The sequence below is a fragment of the Arachis ipaensis genome, chromosome B07 (assembly GCF_000816755.2).
Source record: "Arachis ipaensis cultivar K30076 chromosome B07, Araip1.1, whole genome shotgun sequence".
NCBI lineage: Eukaryota > Viridiplantae > Streptophyta > Magnoliopsida > Fabales > Fabaceae > Arachis > Arachis ipaensis.
This window is the reverse complement of record NC_029791.2, coordinates 10,262,509-10,278,592: the sequence shown is the minus strand read 5'-3', so window position 1 is coordinate 10,278,592 and position 16,084 is coordinate 10,262,509. Positions and strand designations below refer to the sequence as shown.

Here is a 16,084-nt window from a genome sequence, read left to right as displayed (position 1 = left end):
TGGGCGCCTTTTAGAACACACATTAGCATAAAGAGCTACGACACAAAAGAAGCATGCACTTCACTCATCCTAGTGTACTTGAGATGCTTTAGGTAGGCTTGTGAGGTAAAACAAGCATTAAAGAAGCATGAAAGCATTCAAGTCAAACATATATGGATGCATAAAATCATGAAACACCATGCACTAAGGTAAATGCACAACATCATCCATCAAGAGGTTGCCTAATCACAGAATAAGGCTCAAATCACATGGTGGCCAAATCATGTAATTCAAGAAGAGTTACAAGCTCGAAGGCAATTCTCATCACTTGGTATTTTTAAAAGGTAAGCATGAAAAACTCAAAACCAAGTAGTAAAATATAACCTCAATCATAGAATCCAACAAAGATTATAAACATACTGATGTTAAGTTAACATCCCTTTTTAATACTCAGCAGCAATTAATGGTAAACAAGGATAACAATCCAACACTTATAATGAAAAAGAAAAAAAATGAAATGAAAACTAACTAGAACTAACTAACTAACTAATTAACTAACTAACTAATAACTAATTAACTAACTAAAATAAATGGTTATCAATGGTGTTTGGGAGTGTTGGATGAGGGGTAGGATAAGGGAAGAAGAAAGGAGAAGGAAAGAAATGGAAAGAGGAGAAGAAAAGAAGTGGATGGAAGAAAGGGCATCCACGTGTACGCGCGCATGGCGCGCGCGCGTCGATGGCTTATTTCGAGAGTGGTGCGTACGCGTCATGTGCGCATCCGCGCAAGTGGGGTTGTGCCAAAGGCACAACGTTGGCACGGCGTAGGCACAACTCTCTGAAAAATGTATGGAATGTGAAACTTCTCAATCCACGCGTACGCACGCATGGCGCGCGCGCGTGGATAGTCGAAAACGTTTGATGCACGCGTACGCGCGCAGTGTGCATACGCGTGGATGTTGCTCTGTTTTTTTTTTTTTTAATTTTCTCTATGTTTTTGCACCAATCCAAGCATTCTAATCCTCCAAACAACTACCAAAACACCTTAAAACCTTATTTAACATACTAAACTACCAATTAAACTCCACTAACTAAACAAAACATGAAATTAAACTAATTCTACCAATATGTACAAAAGAGAAAAATGAAAAGATTTTCCCATGGTGGGGTGTCTCCCACCTAACACTTTTATTTATTGTCCTTAAGTTGGACTTATGGGGAGCTTCTCTCAAGGTGGCTTGTGCTTGTACTCATCTTGGAACTTCCACCAATGCTTGGACTTCCAATAAGCTCCATCATTCAAGATTAATATCTCTAAGCTTTGATGGAGTTCTTCACAAACCATGGGCTCCCAATGTTGATCCTCATGTGTTTCCGGATCCCATATTTTATCTTCACACCCATCTCCAAGTTGATTATCATTAATCCATGTGGGTGTGAGCAAGGTGAATTCTCAACAAAGTGACCAAACATCCTTCTAGACCCATGTACTCTAGTTATACACCAACCTTTGCTATCAAGCTTTGGACATGTGACCATAATAAACCTAGAATGATGCTTCCAACCACTAACCATCTCCTTTTTACTCTTAAAGCCACTAATTTTTCTAAGTTGACAATCCGTCTCAAGCAAACCATATTCAAGGAGAATAACAAAGCTTAAGTATAAGGAATTTACCCACTTGAATGAGAGAATGGATGGTGGTGGCTTGGGGAGAGGTATCTCCAATGTGCTTGCAAGCTCTACTCCCCTGTTTGCTTCCTTGTCAATCTCCACCTCTTCATAAACTTCTTCATTCTTAATCCTTTGTTCATCAATTTTATCTAACTCTTCTCCATCACTCAAGTCATAAATGGGAGGTTGAGAGAAATCTACCTCCACATCACTTTCAAATTCATTGGGAGAATGTTCTTCAAATTCAAAAGATTCTTCACAAAGAAGATTGGATGCATGATCTTCATCACCAAGGGAACTCAATTCTTGCTTCATTCTCTCCAAGTCTTCATATAGGATATGCCTTAGAGGTTGTGCACATTCCTCCTCAACATTAACTTAAATCTTCTTGGAGGAGTTTTCTATAACTATAGCTTCCCATGGGGGTTTCGCATCTCCTAAGTCTTCAACCACTTCTTCCTCTTCTTTAATGGTCATAGGTTCCTCCAATTGTTCTAACACAAAGTAGCCTTCCTCATTTTCCACCGGAGTTTCTAATCTCTCCTTCATGCTATGTTCTTCTTTTGATTCTCCACATGTAGCCATGGGAGTTCCTTGAGTGTCCAAAAGTTGGGATGCTAGCCGGTTTACCTCCTCATCCAAGGCGGTCATAAATTGTTGCACATCCCTTGTCATCTCTTCTTGTCCTTGAAGAAGAACACCGAGGGTTTCATCCATTAGAGGTTGGGGTGGATGGGAGGGTTCATCATATTGGGGAAAAGGTTCATAATAGGAAGGTGGTTCATCATAATTAGGGTGTGGTGGTTCAACATTCTCCATTTTTTCCACTTGTTGCACAACATGTTCCATGGTTGCTTGAAATTGATCCAATGCTTCCTTGAGACAATTCCTTGATTCTTGTTCCGCTTGGATATCATGATTAGGATCATATTGCTCTTGGATCAATGGACATGAATATTCTTCCATGGGAGGTTGTGGTGGAAGGTAGAATTCATCTTGTGGTTGAAAATTTTCATTTAATGGAGGTGGTTCTTGGAAGTATTGAGGTTAGAATGGTGGCGGTTCTATGTGTGGCTCATATGGTTCAAAAGGTGGTTGGTATGGTGGATATGGATCAAGGTCATATGAAGGTGCTTGGTGGTAGAGGACTTGTGAGTATGGTTCATGTTGAGGATATGACTTATAGGCATATGGTGGTGGCTCTTGAAAGTCACAAGGAGATTCACCATAGCCATTTGATTGGTATGCATCATAGAATGGCTCTTCTTCATAGTACATTGGTGGAGGTTGTTGCCATGAAGATTGATCATATGCATATGGCTCCTCCCACCTTTGGTTATCCCATCCTTGATACACATTCTCATTATAGTTTTCATTTCCTAAACATAGTTGTAATCACACTCATAGCCAAAGTGAGAATTCATGATAGCAAGAGAAGGCAAAAACAAAAAAAATAGTAACAAATAAAGAGAACAAACGAAAAACTAACAAAGAAGCAAAAAGCAAACATATTTACAATATTCACATATATACAATAACCAATAACACAACACCATTGCAATTCCCCGGCAACGGCACCATTTTGATGATTAGATTTTTTACGGTTTAGAATTTCACAAATAAAATCTCGTTGAAGTATAGTCTCTAAACCAACAATAATCCTCTCATACAAAAAATTTGTTTGTCACAAGTACAAACCCCTAAAATTAATAAACCGAAGTATTGAACCTCGGGTCGTTCTCCCTAGGAATTGTAATGAAGTGTCTTGTTATTGGTTATGAGTTATTTTTGGGGTTTTGATAAGATGCATGAAAGATAAATGGCAAGAAAGTAAACTAATGGCTAAAAAGGTCTTGGCAAGGGTTGGTAGTCAAGGATCTCTATCCTAATCACTAACCACAATATGAGAATTGGCAAGGATTAATCTCATTAAATCATCCTCTAACTAGTAGTAAAGGAAAGTCAAATGAGCTATATCAATCCTAGTCCATAAGTCCTAATTCTCCATTAATTCAATTAGTGAGAACTAGAGTCAATGGATCCCAATCATCAATTACTTGGACATTAGCAACTCAAGAGTTCCTAAGTTACCTTTCCAAACCAAGAACATAAAACTCTACTCTAAAATCCAACCAAGTATTTTATCAAACACTTGGAAGGCACAAAAGAAAAGCATAGTAAATCAACAACAAGAATTAATTCTAACAACAATCAAATGTAAAGAATTAACAACAACAATTAAAGGAAACAAGATCTACATGAATTACCTCTTATTGAATTGAAAGAAAATGGAAGGAAGCATAGTAGATCTACAACAATACATAAGAACAACACAAAGGAAATTTCAACAAAAGCATGGAAGAAGAATGAATGTAACTACAATGAATTGAAGAGTAGAAGTAGAAGAATGAATGAATGGAAACATAGATCTAAGAACTAAACCTAATCCTAATCCTAATTCTAGAGAGAAGAGAGAGCTTCTCTCTCTAGAAACTACCTCTAAACTAATTCTAATGAGTGAAAATGAACTAAAGTGAGATCATCCCCCTTTGCTCTTCAATCCTTGGCTTTAAATAGCAGTTTAGGCGCCAAAGTTGGTTGGGATTGGGCCCCACAACCCTTTAGAATTCGTTGGTCACGTTTTCATTAAAAAATCATAAACCAGCACCGACGCGTACTCGCACAGCACACGTACGCATCCATGGGGTGATTCGCAAGGTGCGCGCAAGCGCCAGGTGCGCGCGCGCGTCCATGGGCGAGTTCAACTTCTTTAACTTTTCATGATTTCTCCACTTTGCATACTTTCCTCTTCACTCCTTTGATCCATTCCTAGCCTTTCCAATCTGAAATCACTAACAAACATATCAAGGTATCTAGTGGAATCAAAGGTGAATTGAATTTAGCTACTTAAGGTCTAGAAAGCATGTTTTCACATCTAAGCACAAATAAGGAGACAATCACAAAACTATGCTAATTCATTGAATAAATGTGGGTAAAAGGTATTAAAAATTTCTTAAAATCAATACAAAATAAACCATCAAAACGGGGTTTATCAGGCTCACACGACCGCGCGAAATGGAGAAAATCGCAGTGACGCGCTCGCGTGCCTGACGCGAACGCGTGGATTGGAAGTTGCACAAGTGACGCGAATGCGTGGACGACGCGCACGCGTGGCACGGGAAAACGCTGGATGACGCGAGCGCGTGGACGACGCGGTCGCATGACGTGCGCGATCTGCAGAATTTACAGAAATCGCTTGCGTGGATTCTGGGCCGCGTTTTAACCTAGCTTTCGGCCCAGAAACGCAGATTAGAGCCTGGAAACGTGTAGAGATGAAACAATTCTCATTCCGCATAATTTTCTAGTTTGAGTTTTTTGGATCTAGAGAGAGAATTCTACCTCTTCCTCTAGGTTTTTTCTACATTCGTAGTTTTAGGATTTGAAGATTTTGCTTTGATTATTAAGAATAGTCTACCTCCGGAACTGGTCATTCTAGTTTGTTTACTTACTTTTTACTTACTCTTTCATATCTTTAATCTGTCCAGAGTTACAATTGGATTATTTTGAGTTCATTAATACAAGGCTATTTTTATTTTTAATTGATTTCTTTGATTATTGTTTATCATGTCTCTTTTTATTTTCCCTTTTAATTTTGTGAAGTCTACATTTATGATAATGGAGTAGTTTCCCAACTTGATTGGGAGTTGATTACATGGAGAACCTTGAGTTGGAATACTCAAGAGTTCAATTGTAATTGGTTCGTTGTTGGTTGGCTTGTTAGTCACTAACTCTAATCCTTCCCAAGGGAGATAATTAGGACTTGTTAATAGAAGTTGACTTTTAACTTGACTTTCCTTCATTCGTTGAGGGTTAACTAAGTAGAAACAACTACTAATTATTAATTGATCTTGAGAAAATTCCAACAAGGATAGAACTTCCGATTAATCTTCTCCCGGTGAAGATTTTTATTTAAATTATATAAATTCTCTGATTTAATTTTCTGTTTATCAAACTCAAAACCATTTTGAAAAACCTCTGATTAATAAAATAGCACATCTTTCTGCAACTCGTTGGGAGACGACCTGGGTCTCATACTCCCAGTATTTTAATTCTAATTTTGTGACAATTCTTTTCTAAATTGACAAGTAGATTTTTGCTGGTTAAGAGCTGTACTTGCAACGCTATTTTTCTTAATAATTCTTAATCTGCCAATTTTCGCTACGTCATATACCTGAGGGGTGTCAGTGTATTTATAGGTGATGTACCAATAACCACTACTGAAGTAGTTCCACTTCTGATGGTGGATAACCGTCCCTTTATCTTAAGGTTGTTGAGATCTTTCTTCTAAAAAAGGGTGAGAGATTTAAGAAAGCAGTTGCTTTGTGGATGAACAGAAATTGCCCGTATTCGTCGGATCCGACCTCCTTCAAGAGGTCGGGAACACATTAAAGGCCACTCCCTTTGTTGGGCCTTTCGACTTTATTGGGTTAGGATATGAACAGTTCCCCTTCTTGAATCCGATTTCTTTACTTTGAGTCGGATTCAAGTATAACTGAAGTCGGAGATGTTCAAGTCAGTGTCTTCTGTTAACTCAGAAGACCGACGTGATTTCAAATTGAAAACCGACATGATTTCGGGCTGCCAACCGTCGCGTCCATTGGCTTTTCGCATTAACACGTGGGGAGCAGTTACATTGGTAATGGCGCACCTTTTAAATGAGTGGGACTTTTTATGCTTTTTGCCCCGGTGTCTTATAAATACTTTGACCCTTTTCTTCTTTCTTCTTTTTCATCTTCTTCTGTAAACTTTCTTTATTTCTTTTCACGCCTTCTTCATCTTCATCCAACCCATTCGTTTACTAGTGTTTGGCGTGTCAAGACGTTCGCTTCTCCTCTGTTGAAGACTCTCCCTTCGTTCTATTTCAAAGAAAGGTTGGTTTCTTGCTGCTGTTATTATGATCTCTGTTTGTTGGACTAGGTGTTTGTTGAGAGATTCTATGTAGCTTTCATATATCTTTGTTGTTACTTTCATTCTGTATGCATTAGGGACCTTCGTTTTTTTCTTAAAAAGATTATACCTTTTGTGGCTGTGTGTTGCTCTTTTTGAAGAAAACTGCCTCTTGTTTCAAACTTGTTTGTAATGATTCCTTTTCTTTTTATGTAATGTAGGTATACTATCTTATATATCTCGTTCCTCTGTTTCCAAAATGTCTTCGAGGGTTCCTAAGGATTTGTTAAGATGGGTAGATGCCTCAGTCCTTTGTGAAATTCCTTTAGTAGATAGCGTTTTTGTGGATGAGTTTCGAAAGCACCATAGGCTCTGTATTTTTGGAAAGGACGAGGTAAAGTACGAGTTAGTTACCCCCGACCCAGGAGTATGCTTTGGCAGAGTTGTAGATTTTGAATCCCCCTTCATTTTTATGTATGATTGTCTTTTCACCCGACTTGGGGTGACGTTTCCTTTTTCTGATTTTGAAACTGAAGTCCTTTCTTACTATAGAGTTGCTCCTTCTCAATTGCACCCTAATTCCCGGGGTTTCATGAAAATCTACCAGCTTGTCAGTCGCGAGCTTGATTTTCCGATTTCTTTAAGGATATTTTTTTTTGTTTCATCTTACTAAGCCTTTTAGCGCATCTTCTAATAAAAATAAACAACAATCGGTTTCCTTCAGGGTCATTCAAGGTTGGAAAGTATTTTCTATTTTTGGTGAATCCTTCCACGATTTCAAGAATTTTTTTTTCAAAGTCCGAGCCGTAGAGGGCCACCATCCCTTTTTCCTAAATGAGAATAATGAACCTTGCTTTCTATTATACTGGGTAAAGGCAGCCTTTGTCGAAAAATATAATTTAGTGGATTTGGATGAAGTCGAAGAGGCTGCAATCGAATTCTTCCGAGAGGCTTGGGGATGGGCTCCAAACATTGACACAAAAAAATTTCTTCTCGGGACCTCGAGCTATGTTCGTACCGAGTTAGGTAGCCTCCCTTTTTTTATTTGTAGATGATTACTTATTTTCCTGACTTGTTTTTGATGTCCTTTCATTTCTTTTGTAGAAAAAATGAAAAGCGAGTCTAAAGCATACCAGAATGTTCAGGAGGCGAAGAGAAACGCCCGTGCCCGAGTTGCAGGAGAGTAGCAAGTCGAATATGTCCTCTCCGACCAAGTCTGACTCAGGGGCGTCTTCCTCTCAGATCAAGTCGGTAAACCTTCCTCTTCCTCCTCCTCTTCCACCTCCTTCTTTAGTCCTTACTCCTCCAATTCCTCCCTTCTCGGATCCGACCTCTAAAAAGAAGAAGACTTCGGAGTCCAGCATCGTTAGTATTGATGATGCTGGGTTCGATGGGGGTGAAGTTTTGTGAGAGGCACATTCTTCCTCATAGCTTTATTGCTATGGACAATGCTTCTATCAAAACTCACCTTAAAGTCTTAATTCGAAGGGGATTTGGACTGCTGGAGTATGTTCTGCGCTCCTTAAGGAGTTTGAAAAGGCTCCTCTAAATGCTACACAACATTCTTTGGAGGCCCTTTAGACCGAGGTGGCCACTCTTAAGGAGGCTGACAAGGGATTGGAAGAGGAAAAAATAAGTTTGGAGGCTGAGCTCTTCAAAGCTCGAGATAGGGAGATGGAGTCAACCGCTTCCTGTGCTTTGGCTGAGGGGTTGCTGAAGAAGTCTCAAAAGAATCATGCTAGGGTTTTAAGGGAGAATCTGGAGCTAAAGAGGGAAATGGAGCAACTTAGGGAGAGTTATATAGATTTGGAGGAATCGGTTGTGGGAAGGACGGAGGAGGTGTTTAGAGTGTTGAAGGACCATGTTCGGGTTATTGCTCTCGACCTTGACTTGTCTCCCCTTTATCCTGATAAAGTCGTGATTGATGGGGAGATAGTCTTTCCTCCTCAGCCTCCTACCGACTCGGAGCTAAAAACTGCAGGGCAACGCTTGGTGGAGTATCCTTCCCGAGAAGTTTCCACCTCCTCGGAAGTCCCTCCGAGTTCTTCAGATCTACCCGAGGTTGTTCCTTCTAAAGAGGTTCCTCCAACCCCTTCGACTTTCGTTGCCAAAGAGGTTCCTCCGAGCTCCCGCCCTGATGATGATCTGAATCCTCTCATTGGTCTTATTTAATGTTTTGATTAAGGCTCAGCTTGTGGGACCTTTTTTATAAACACTTTATGTATGTTTTGAATACTTTTAGTTTGTTTATTCATGACTTTGATCCTTTGGAAAGGATTTTTTAACAACTGTTACTATGAGTGTTGATCTTTTAATGATAAGATCCTCTGGCTCGTAGGTATGCTTAAAAAGATCTTTTAGCTACTGTCAAATTATGTTGGTGACTGTGGATGAGGCTTTTTATGAAGCCCTTTAGCATTCTATCCTTTATTCTTAGGATTCTTATAAGTTCATTTTCGTATCATAGCTTACTACTTTGAACTGTTTGTGAGGCTTTAACGCAAGCCCTCTTTTAGGTGTCCTAAATTTTTGAAGGAGTGAGTTCTTTTATTACGAACGTCAACTCGTTTTGTTATTGAATCGTTTTCACAACTTAGGCTATTTTTACGATGCATTTTGTTCTATTTGGGCGTTTACCGACTTATAAGTCGTTTACTTCCGAGCTTCATATGATCGTCTTTTATACCCTCTTTACACCGACTTGTACCTCGTCGCTTCATCTTGCCGACCACATAGGTCAGGCAATGAATTTTTGCGTTTTTTCGAGTTTAACTCAATGCGTGTCGTAGAAATAATAATGGAACTTTAAGAAAAAGAATTATTGTCATTAGTGAAACACGACTTTACAAAGATGCTTTGGCTACTAAGGGAATAAAATTCATTCCCCTAGCCCTCGTTTTGATGCCTTGTTAAAACTCCTTTCAGGAAAACCCTTCTCGGAAAAAACCGTGAAGTTGAGAAAAAGAGTACATCAGGGAACAGAGAACGCTTGTAGCTATAATATCTCTTTAAATTGCAAGCATGCCACGACCTGGGGAGCTCGGCTCCATTCAGGTCAGACACTTTGTAGTAACATTTTCCCAAGACTTCAGTTATCTTGAAAGGCCCTTTCCAGTTTGCAGCAAGCTTTCCTTCACCCAATTTGTTTACTCTGATGTCATTTCATATCAGGACTAAGTCATTTGTCACGAAGCTTCTTCGAATGACTTTTTGATTGTATCTACTTGCCATCCTTTGCTTTAACGCCATTTGTCTTATTTGTGCTTGTTCTCGGACTTCTGGAAGCCGTTCGAGTTCTTCTTTTTGGGCTTGAACGTTTCTGACTCCATCATAAAATCTCACCATTGGACTTTGCTCATTAATTTCTACTCGGATCATGGCTTCTATTCCATATGCAAGTCGGAAGGGTGTTTCTCCAGTCGTGGAGTGAGGTGTTGTTCTATAAGCCCATAGTACTTGAGGGAGCTCTTCGGCCCAAACTCCCTTTGCATCTTGCAACCTCTTTTTTAACTCTGTCAATATGACTTTATTGGCAGCTTCAGCCTGCCCATTGGCTTGAGGATGCTCTACTGATGTAAATTGATGTTTGATCTTCATGCTACATAACAAGCTTCTGAATGTGGAGTTTTTAAACTGAGTACCATTATCTATAGTGATAGAGTGGGAAAACCCGAATCGAGTAATTATATTCCTGTATAAGAATTTTTGACTTCTCTGTGTTGTGATAGTGGCTAATGGCTCTGCTTCAATCCACTTGGTGAAACCGGATGATGCTTGGGCTTATTTGTGAGGTCCAAGCACTCAAGGAGGGTGATCTCCGACTTGTTCTACGTCAGGGAGCCACCGTCCGAGTTGTGTGTTGGAAAGGATGGCGGTGGTACCTGCAAGACACTCCAATGCCTAAGTCAGCAAGGGGTTAAGCATGTTTAAGTGTATTGGAACTTAAGTATACTTGAGGGGTGTCAGTGTATTTATAGGTGATGTACCAATAATCACCGCTGAAGTAGTTCCACTTCTGATGGTGGATAACCATCCCTTTATCTTAGGGTTATTGAGATCTCTCTTCTAGAAAAAGGTGAGAGATTTAAGGAAGCAATTGCTTTGTGGATGAACATAAGCTGCCCGTATTCGTCGAATCCGACCTCCTTCAAGAGGTCAAAAACACATTAAAGGCCACTCCCTTTGTTGGGTATGACCACCAACCATCAAATATTAGCTATCCAGCTTCTGGTAATAACAATTACCGTCGATATTTTTAATTTTTTTGTTTAAGAAATTTTCAAGTTGGTTAGAATATTCATCAGAAAAAGATGATGCTTTATTGTCTGCCTTGCTACTTGTTTAGTAAACACTATGGTGCTCGCAACGATGGAAAAAAATGCATTTTCAGAATTAGGATTTAGTAATTGGAAAAAATTAAACAATGCGGTGAATTGTGTATTTGTATGTCATGAGGGTTCTATTCTTAATTCTCCCTATAATTTATGTGTGAAATCTTATGATGATTTAATGGCTCAATCTAAGCATATAGATAAAGTTCTTGATAGGCATAATGATGAAATTATTACAAATAATTGTTTAAGATTGAAGACATCTATTAATGTTATTCAATGGCTTACATTTCAAACATGTGATTTAGGTTCCTGTAATCAAAATGTTAATAATGTTGTTTTTAAAAATATTTTTAAAAATGCTCAATATATATCTTTCGATGTTTCTTAAGATATATTGCATATCTTTATTAAAAGAGTGCGCACAACAATTTAAAAAGAAATTGATAATTCTAAATTTTGTATCGATTTTACTGAGAAATCAATTAAAGTGAAATCAACTCTAGCCAACTAGTTAAAAAATAGATTTATTACAAAAAAAAATAAAATAAAATAACTTTCTACTATCCTAATTTTTGAATTTCAAAATAAAAAATAAAAAAGAGTTGACAATTAGCTTATATTGTAATTAATTCCAAGTCACCAAAAAATATTGTAATTAATTCCTAGATACTGTTACTTCATCCCGCACAAAAATTCCTCCCCAAGAGGGTTAGGGCTCACAAATCACCATTAACGTCGCAGAGGTAAGCCGAGTCGAGTCTAAGAGGTTGCATCCGCCGTCATCACAGCCGATTCTGTCTGAGCTTCGCGACCTTTGCGAACTCAGCTTCTTCGTCACCATCACTACTCCTACTCTTTGGTTTAAGGGTAACTTTAATTCTTCTTTTCCTATTTCATATTCACATTCCAAGTTAGTAGAGAGAAAATTGATCTTGCGCTTCAAATCCATTGTTCTCTTTTTGTGCATCTCGGTGTCTCATTTATTCGGAGCTTGTTTAAAGGTTCTGGCATTGTGTTTACAAATTATAGTAATTAGAGGCTTAATTGTGTGAAAGATTCTGTAGATTCCTTGATCTGTGCAATGATAACGCCTAATATTTTTTCTTTCTAGGGTTTAGTTTTTAAGGAACATCAAGAGCGTTCACTTTGGAAAATTTGCCACCAACAAACAGGTTTTAGTTTGAATTGGAAAGTTGTGTGACTTTCTCAAATCCCAATATCATCAGTACATTGAGATCTACAAATTCAGGGAACTTTCGGGTTTTCTGGTTTTTACTTCTTAAATGGAGAATTCTTGTGACGTCTGTGGAAGCGTTGCGCATCAATCGAATCGTTGCTCAAACATTTTTGCTCGTTGTAGTATCTGCCAAAGTGTTGCACATCAAACTGGTGTGTGTCCACTAATTTTTGATTGCTGCAATATATGTTCAAGTTCTGAGCATAAAACATGTTCTTGTCCATTATATACACCTGAGAATTTATCCAAATACTTGTGTAGAGCTTGCAAAAGAGGCATATATCCTACATGTTTTTGCCAAATCATCTCTGATACCTGTAGTATATGTGGAAGCATTATGCATCAAACTGATGCCTGTCCAATCATTTTTCCTTGCTGTGATATATGTTCAAGTTCTAAGCATCCAACATGTTCTTGTCCGTTATATGCACCTGGGAATTTTACATCCAAATACTTGTGTAGAGTTTGCTCGGGAAGACTACATCCTACATGTATATGTCCTTATTATGGTCCTCATTATGATCAACAAAAGGGTAAAGCTCGAGACAATGAAGTGGTAGTGGCACCAAATGAGGAATCAAGTGAAGTTAGAAAATAAGTAAATTCTTCTAGAGGACAACTTAATTCCTGCATATTTATCTCTAAAAGGATGTGGACAAAACCACCAATAGCTCCTTTCTGGTGTTTTCTTTTTAGTTTTTTTTTATCATATATATTATGTACAAGATTGGCACTTCTCATTCTATAGTATTTAAAAAGATGCTGAACAGCACTCCTTCTACGGGAGCCTTCAAAAAGTTGTTCTTTCATGTTAAATTAGTGAAGGAGAATGAAAGAATCATGATGCCATTAATTGGAAAGTGGTAACATGACCAACTTTGTTACGTTAAAGCAAAGTACTACCCCATGCTGAACTTTGCAGATTTCCTCTTAATTCTGAGTTATGAAAAATCACAAATTTGTTTTTGCACTGCTTTACCTTAACTCATCTGTGTGATCAAGCTTCCTGCTTCCTTCTATAACAGACTCAGTGTCTGCAATTTCATACAACTGAGACTTATCATTAGGCACTTTAACATTATACTTCCTCATGGATGCTACTATGACCTGAATAATCCGAGTGAGGGCGCTTCCTCCGGGCTTCTGGTTTCGATACAGCCGAGTACCTGAAAAGAAACTTGCCACTGCAATAGCCATGGCCACTGCTGGTATTCCAAATCCCCATCCCCATCCTACATTGTCCTGAATCCATACCAACAGCGAAGAAGCGATAAGAGCACCAATGTTAATTGAGAAATAGAACCAGTTGAAGAAAGAACTCTTGTGTTCCTTCTCCACCGGATCAGCATCATCAAACTGGTCTGCTCCATAGGATGAAACACATGGCTTGATTCCACCTGTTCCAAGGGCTATAAGGTAAAGAGCTATAAAGCACACTGCACTTTCTAGAGTGGTGGCATGGCAATTTTCATCTCCATGGCCATGGCAAGTTGGTTTTATACCAGAAACTGATGCAGATAATGTCAATAGTGTCATTCCCTGGTCAATAACAAGAACAGATTTATATCCTTTTTAGACAGAAACATTGGTTTTACTTTTGAATGCATTGGGATTTTGGAATCAATATTAATGTACTAATGTTATATGCAACAAGGAAAAAGTTCCAACAATTCAGTTCTCACTATTGGAGCTTCAAAATTTTGGTACTTCGCTCTTTGTATATCATTTTGCCAATTCGGACTAAATGGTATCTTAAAAGAGGTGTACAAGCATCCTGCATTAACGCTGGATCCGGGGAAGGCCGCACTAGAGGGTGTAATGTACGCAGCCTAACCTGATAAATTGAACCCGTGACTTTGAAGTCACACGGAGACAACTCAACTGTTGCTCCAAGTCTCGCCTTCAAATGGTATCTTAAAGAGTGAAGTACCAAAATTATCTATGAAAGATGACATCGCAGACAAAACTACCCGATTTTCGGATAGATTAATGAATGCATCAACACAATGGTTGTTCAAATTGACAGTTATAGATTGAAGAGGTTTATACTCACAAGAACATAGATTATTGAGAAACATGCAATGGTCCAATATCTACCAAGATATGAATCAGCAAGAAATGCTCCAATCAGTGGTGTTATGTAGCATGTTCCACTCCAATTAGACACATTTTTGGAAGCAGTAGCACTATGCTGATGTAGCCTCTCCTTGAAATAAAGCACCAGATTTGTGCTCATACCATAGTAAGCCAATCTCTCACAACATTCATTTCCTGTAAGTAAAATGAATTATAAGCACTAATTTCCTTATTCGTCCGTGGTTCTAAAATACCCGTCATTCTGAAATCTTGGTACGTTCAAAACTTAATGTATTTGGATACGATTTGTGTCCAAATACATTTAGTTATCAACGTACCAAAATTTTAAGATGACGGATATTCTGGAACCAGAGTAATTTTAATATCATTATCATACCCTAATAAACATATAGTTGGAAATGCAACAGACACAAAAAAATTACCCAAGATAAAAGGGCATGCTCTCCAAGTTCCTGTTTTCTTTTTGTTTGCTGGATTTCCAAGGTAATCCACTGTTCCATCTTTTGTGTAAACATCATCTTCTTCCATTATTGTATTTCAGAATTGCCCCAAGTATTCAGGAATTCAGATACTAAGAAAAAAAAACAATGGACAGAATCCTAAATTAGAATGAATATTGTTTTTGAATTTTGGAAGACAAGCAAGTAATAATAATAACTACAAAAGCTTTGCTAAAAAAAGATGATGCCTTTAGAAGAAGAACAAAACTATAGAAATTATGATTGAATCAATATAGTTACCCAAACAGAAAGCAACAATGAACAATCCAATATTTCAATGAAGATTAAGGATTCAAGTACATGAATCCAGAACAAGTAAAGATGTAATAAAGTAGCAACAAATGTGTTTTTCAACTTTTTGGCTGCAGAGTAGAGTCAGAATCTGAGAGGATAAACCTAAAAGCATGTGAATGAAAGAAGTGAATCTCTCTAACCTTGTGAATGCTGAAGTTGCCAACTTATGCAAGCATGTGAAGAGTAGAATAATGATCCAAATATTGGAAATTTGGAACCTTAAATACTGCTTTCTAGGTTGCCCTTGTATTTTGAATATTTGGAAAAAAATTATACTACTTATTAGTGATTATGCTTGAGATTAATAAATAAAAAAATTCATCACTATTCTATGTTATTTTTACACTTTACTTTGACTTCTCTTAAATTTTATTTTAAGAAGAGTGAATTATGACTTTAATCACTAAAAAGAATACGAATTTAACCATTAAGAAAAAAGTACATCTTTAATTTTGCTTAAATTTTGGAACATTTTGTCAAATTGTAACCATCAAGAACTGAATTGATAATTTCTTCTAGAAAAAGTTATTGTTATATTTACTAATATATTTAACATTATACTTTACTCAATACAAGAATATTGAGTATATTATTAACTAAATTTTAAATGAGATTAGTGTATAATTTGCAATCAGATCTTTAAAGTGACTTGAAGTTAGAATATTATAAGGTAATCAGAGGCTCATAGTATGAGTCTTTGTTGACTTGTCTCCACCACAAGTAATGATTGAGACTTGAGAGATACATATAAATATATAATAATAGTATTAAACTTTAATTTGGGTATCCAAGTATCTAACCTTATCTGAGAGACAAATACATAAAGCACACAGAAAATTTAGACAAGTTTTGATTCTTCTACTATTTATTAGGTCAGCTAGACATTATGAGTTATCTATGACTTTTCAATTTTTTAGTCTATGTTCATACTTAGTAGTGTTTACATAGAGTGCTAGTATGAATAAGTATGAAAACTCAATTTTTTATTATAAAATTATGTTTTAAATTATCATTTTTATAAAG

At 37.5% G+C, this 16,084-nt stretch overlaps 1 protein-coding gene and 1 long non-coding RNA gene across 4 annotated transcripts; one reads left to right on the top strand and one right to left on the bottom strand.

Moving 5' to 3' along the window:
• On the top strand, positions 11,563–12,412 carry LOC110264854. The gene is made up of 2 exons (XR_002351131.1): positions 11,563–11,800; positions 12,045–12,412. It is a non-coding gene; the product is annotated as an uncharacterized LOC110264854 (long non-coding RNA).
• On the bottom strand, positions 12,867–15,361 carry LOC107608531 (protein NRT1/ PTR FAMILY 8.1). 3 transcript variants are annotated; one of them, XM_016310300.2, is made up of 4 exons: positions 15,202–15,361; positions 14,690–14,838; positions 14,224–14,441; positions 12,867–13,709 (listed from the first exon to the last, which is right to left on the bottom strand). In XM_016310300.2, the coding sequence occupies exons 2-4, from the start codon at positions 14,793–14,795 to the stop codon at positions 13,146–13,148; spliced, it is 888 nt and encodes a 295-aa protein (XP_016165786.1). In that variant the 5' UTR covers positions 14,796–14,838; positions 15,202–15,361; the 3' UTR covers positions 12,867–13,145. The 3 variants fall into 3 exon arrangements, with proteins under 3 accessions (XP_016165786.1, XP_016165787.1, XP_016165788.1); XM_016310301.2 differs by having other exon boundaries at positions 14,690–14,815; positions 15,202–15,328; XM_016310302.2 differs by lacking the exon at positions 15,202–15,361 and adding an exon at positions 15,008–15,187.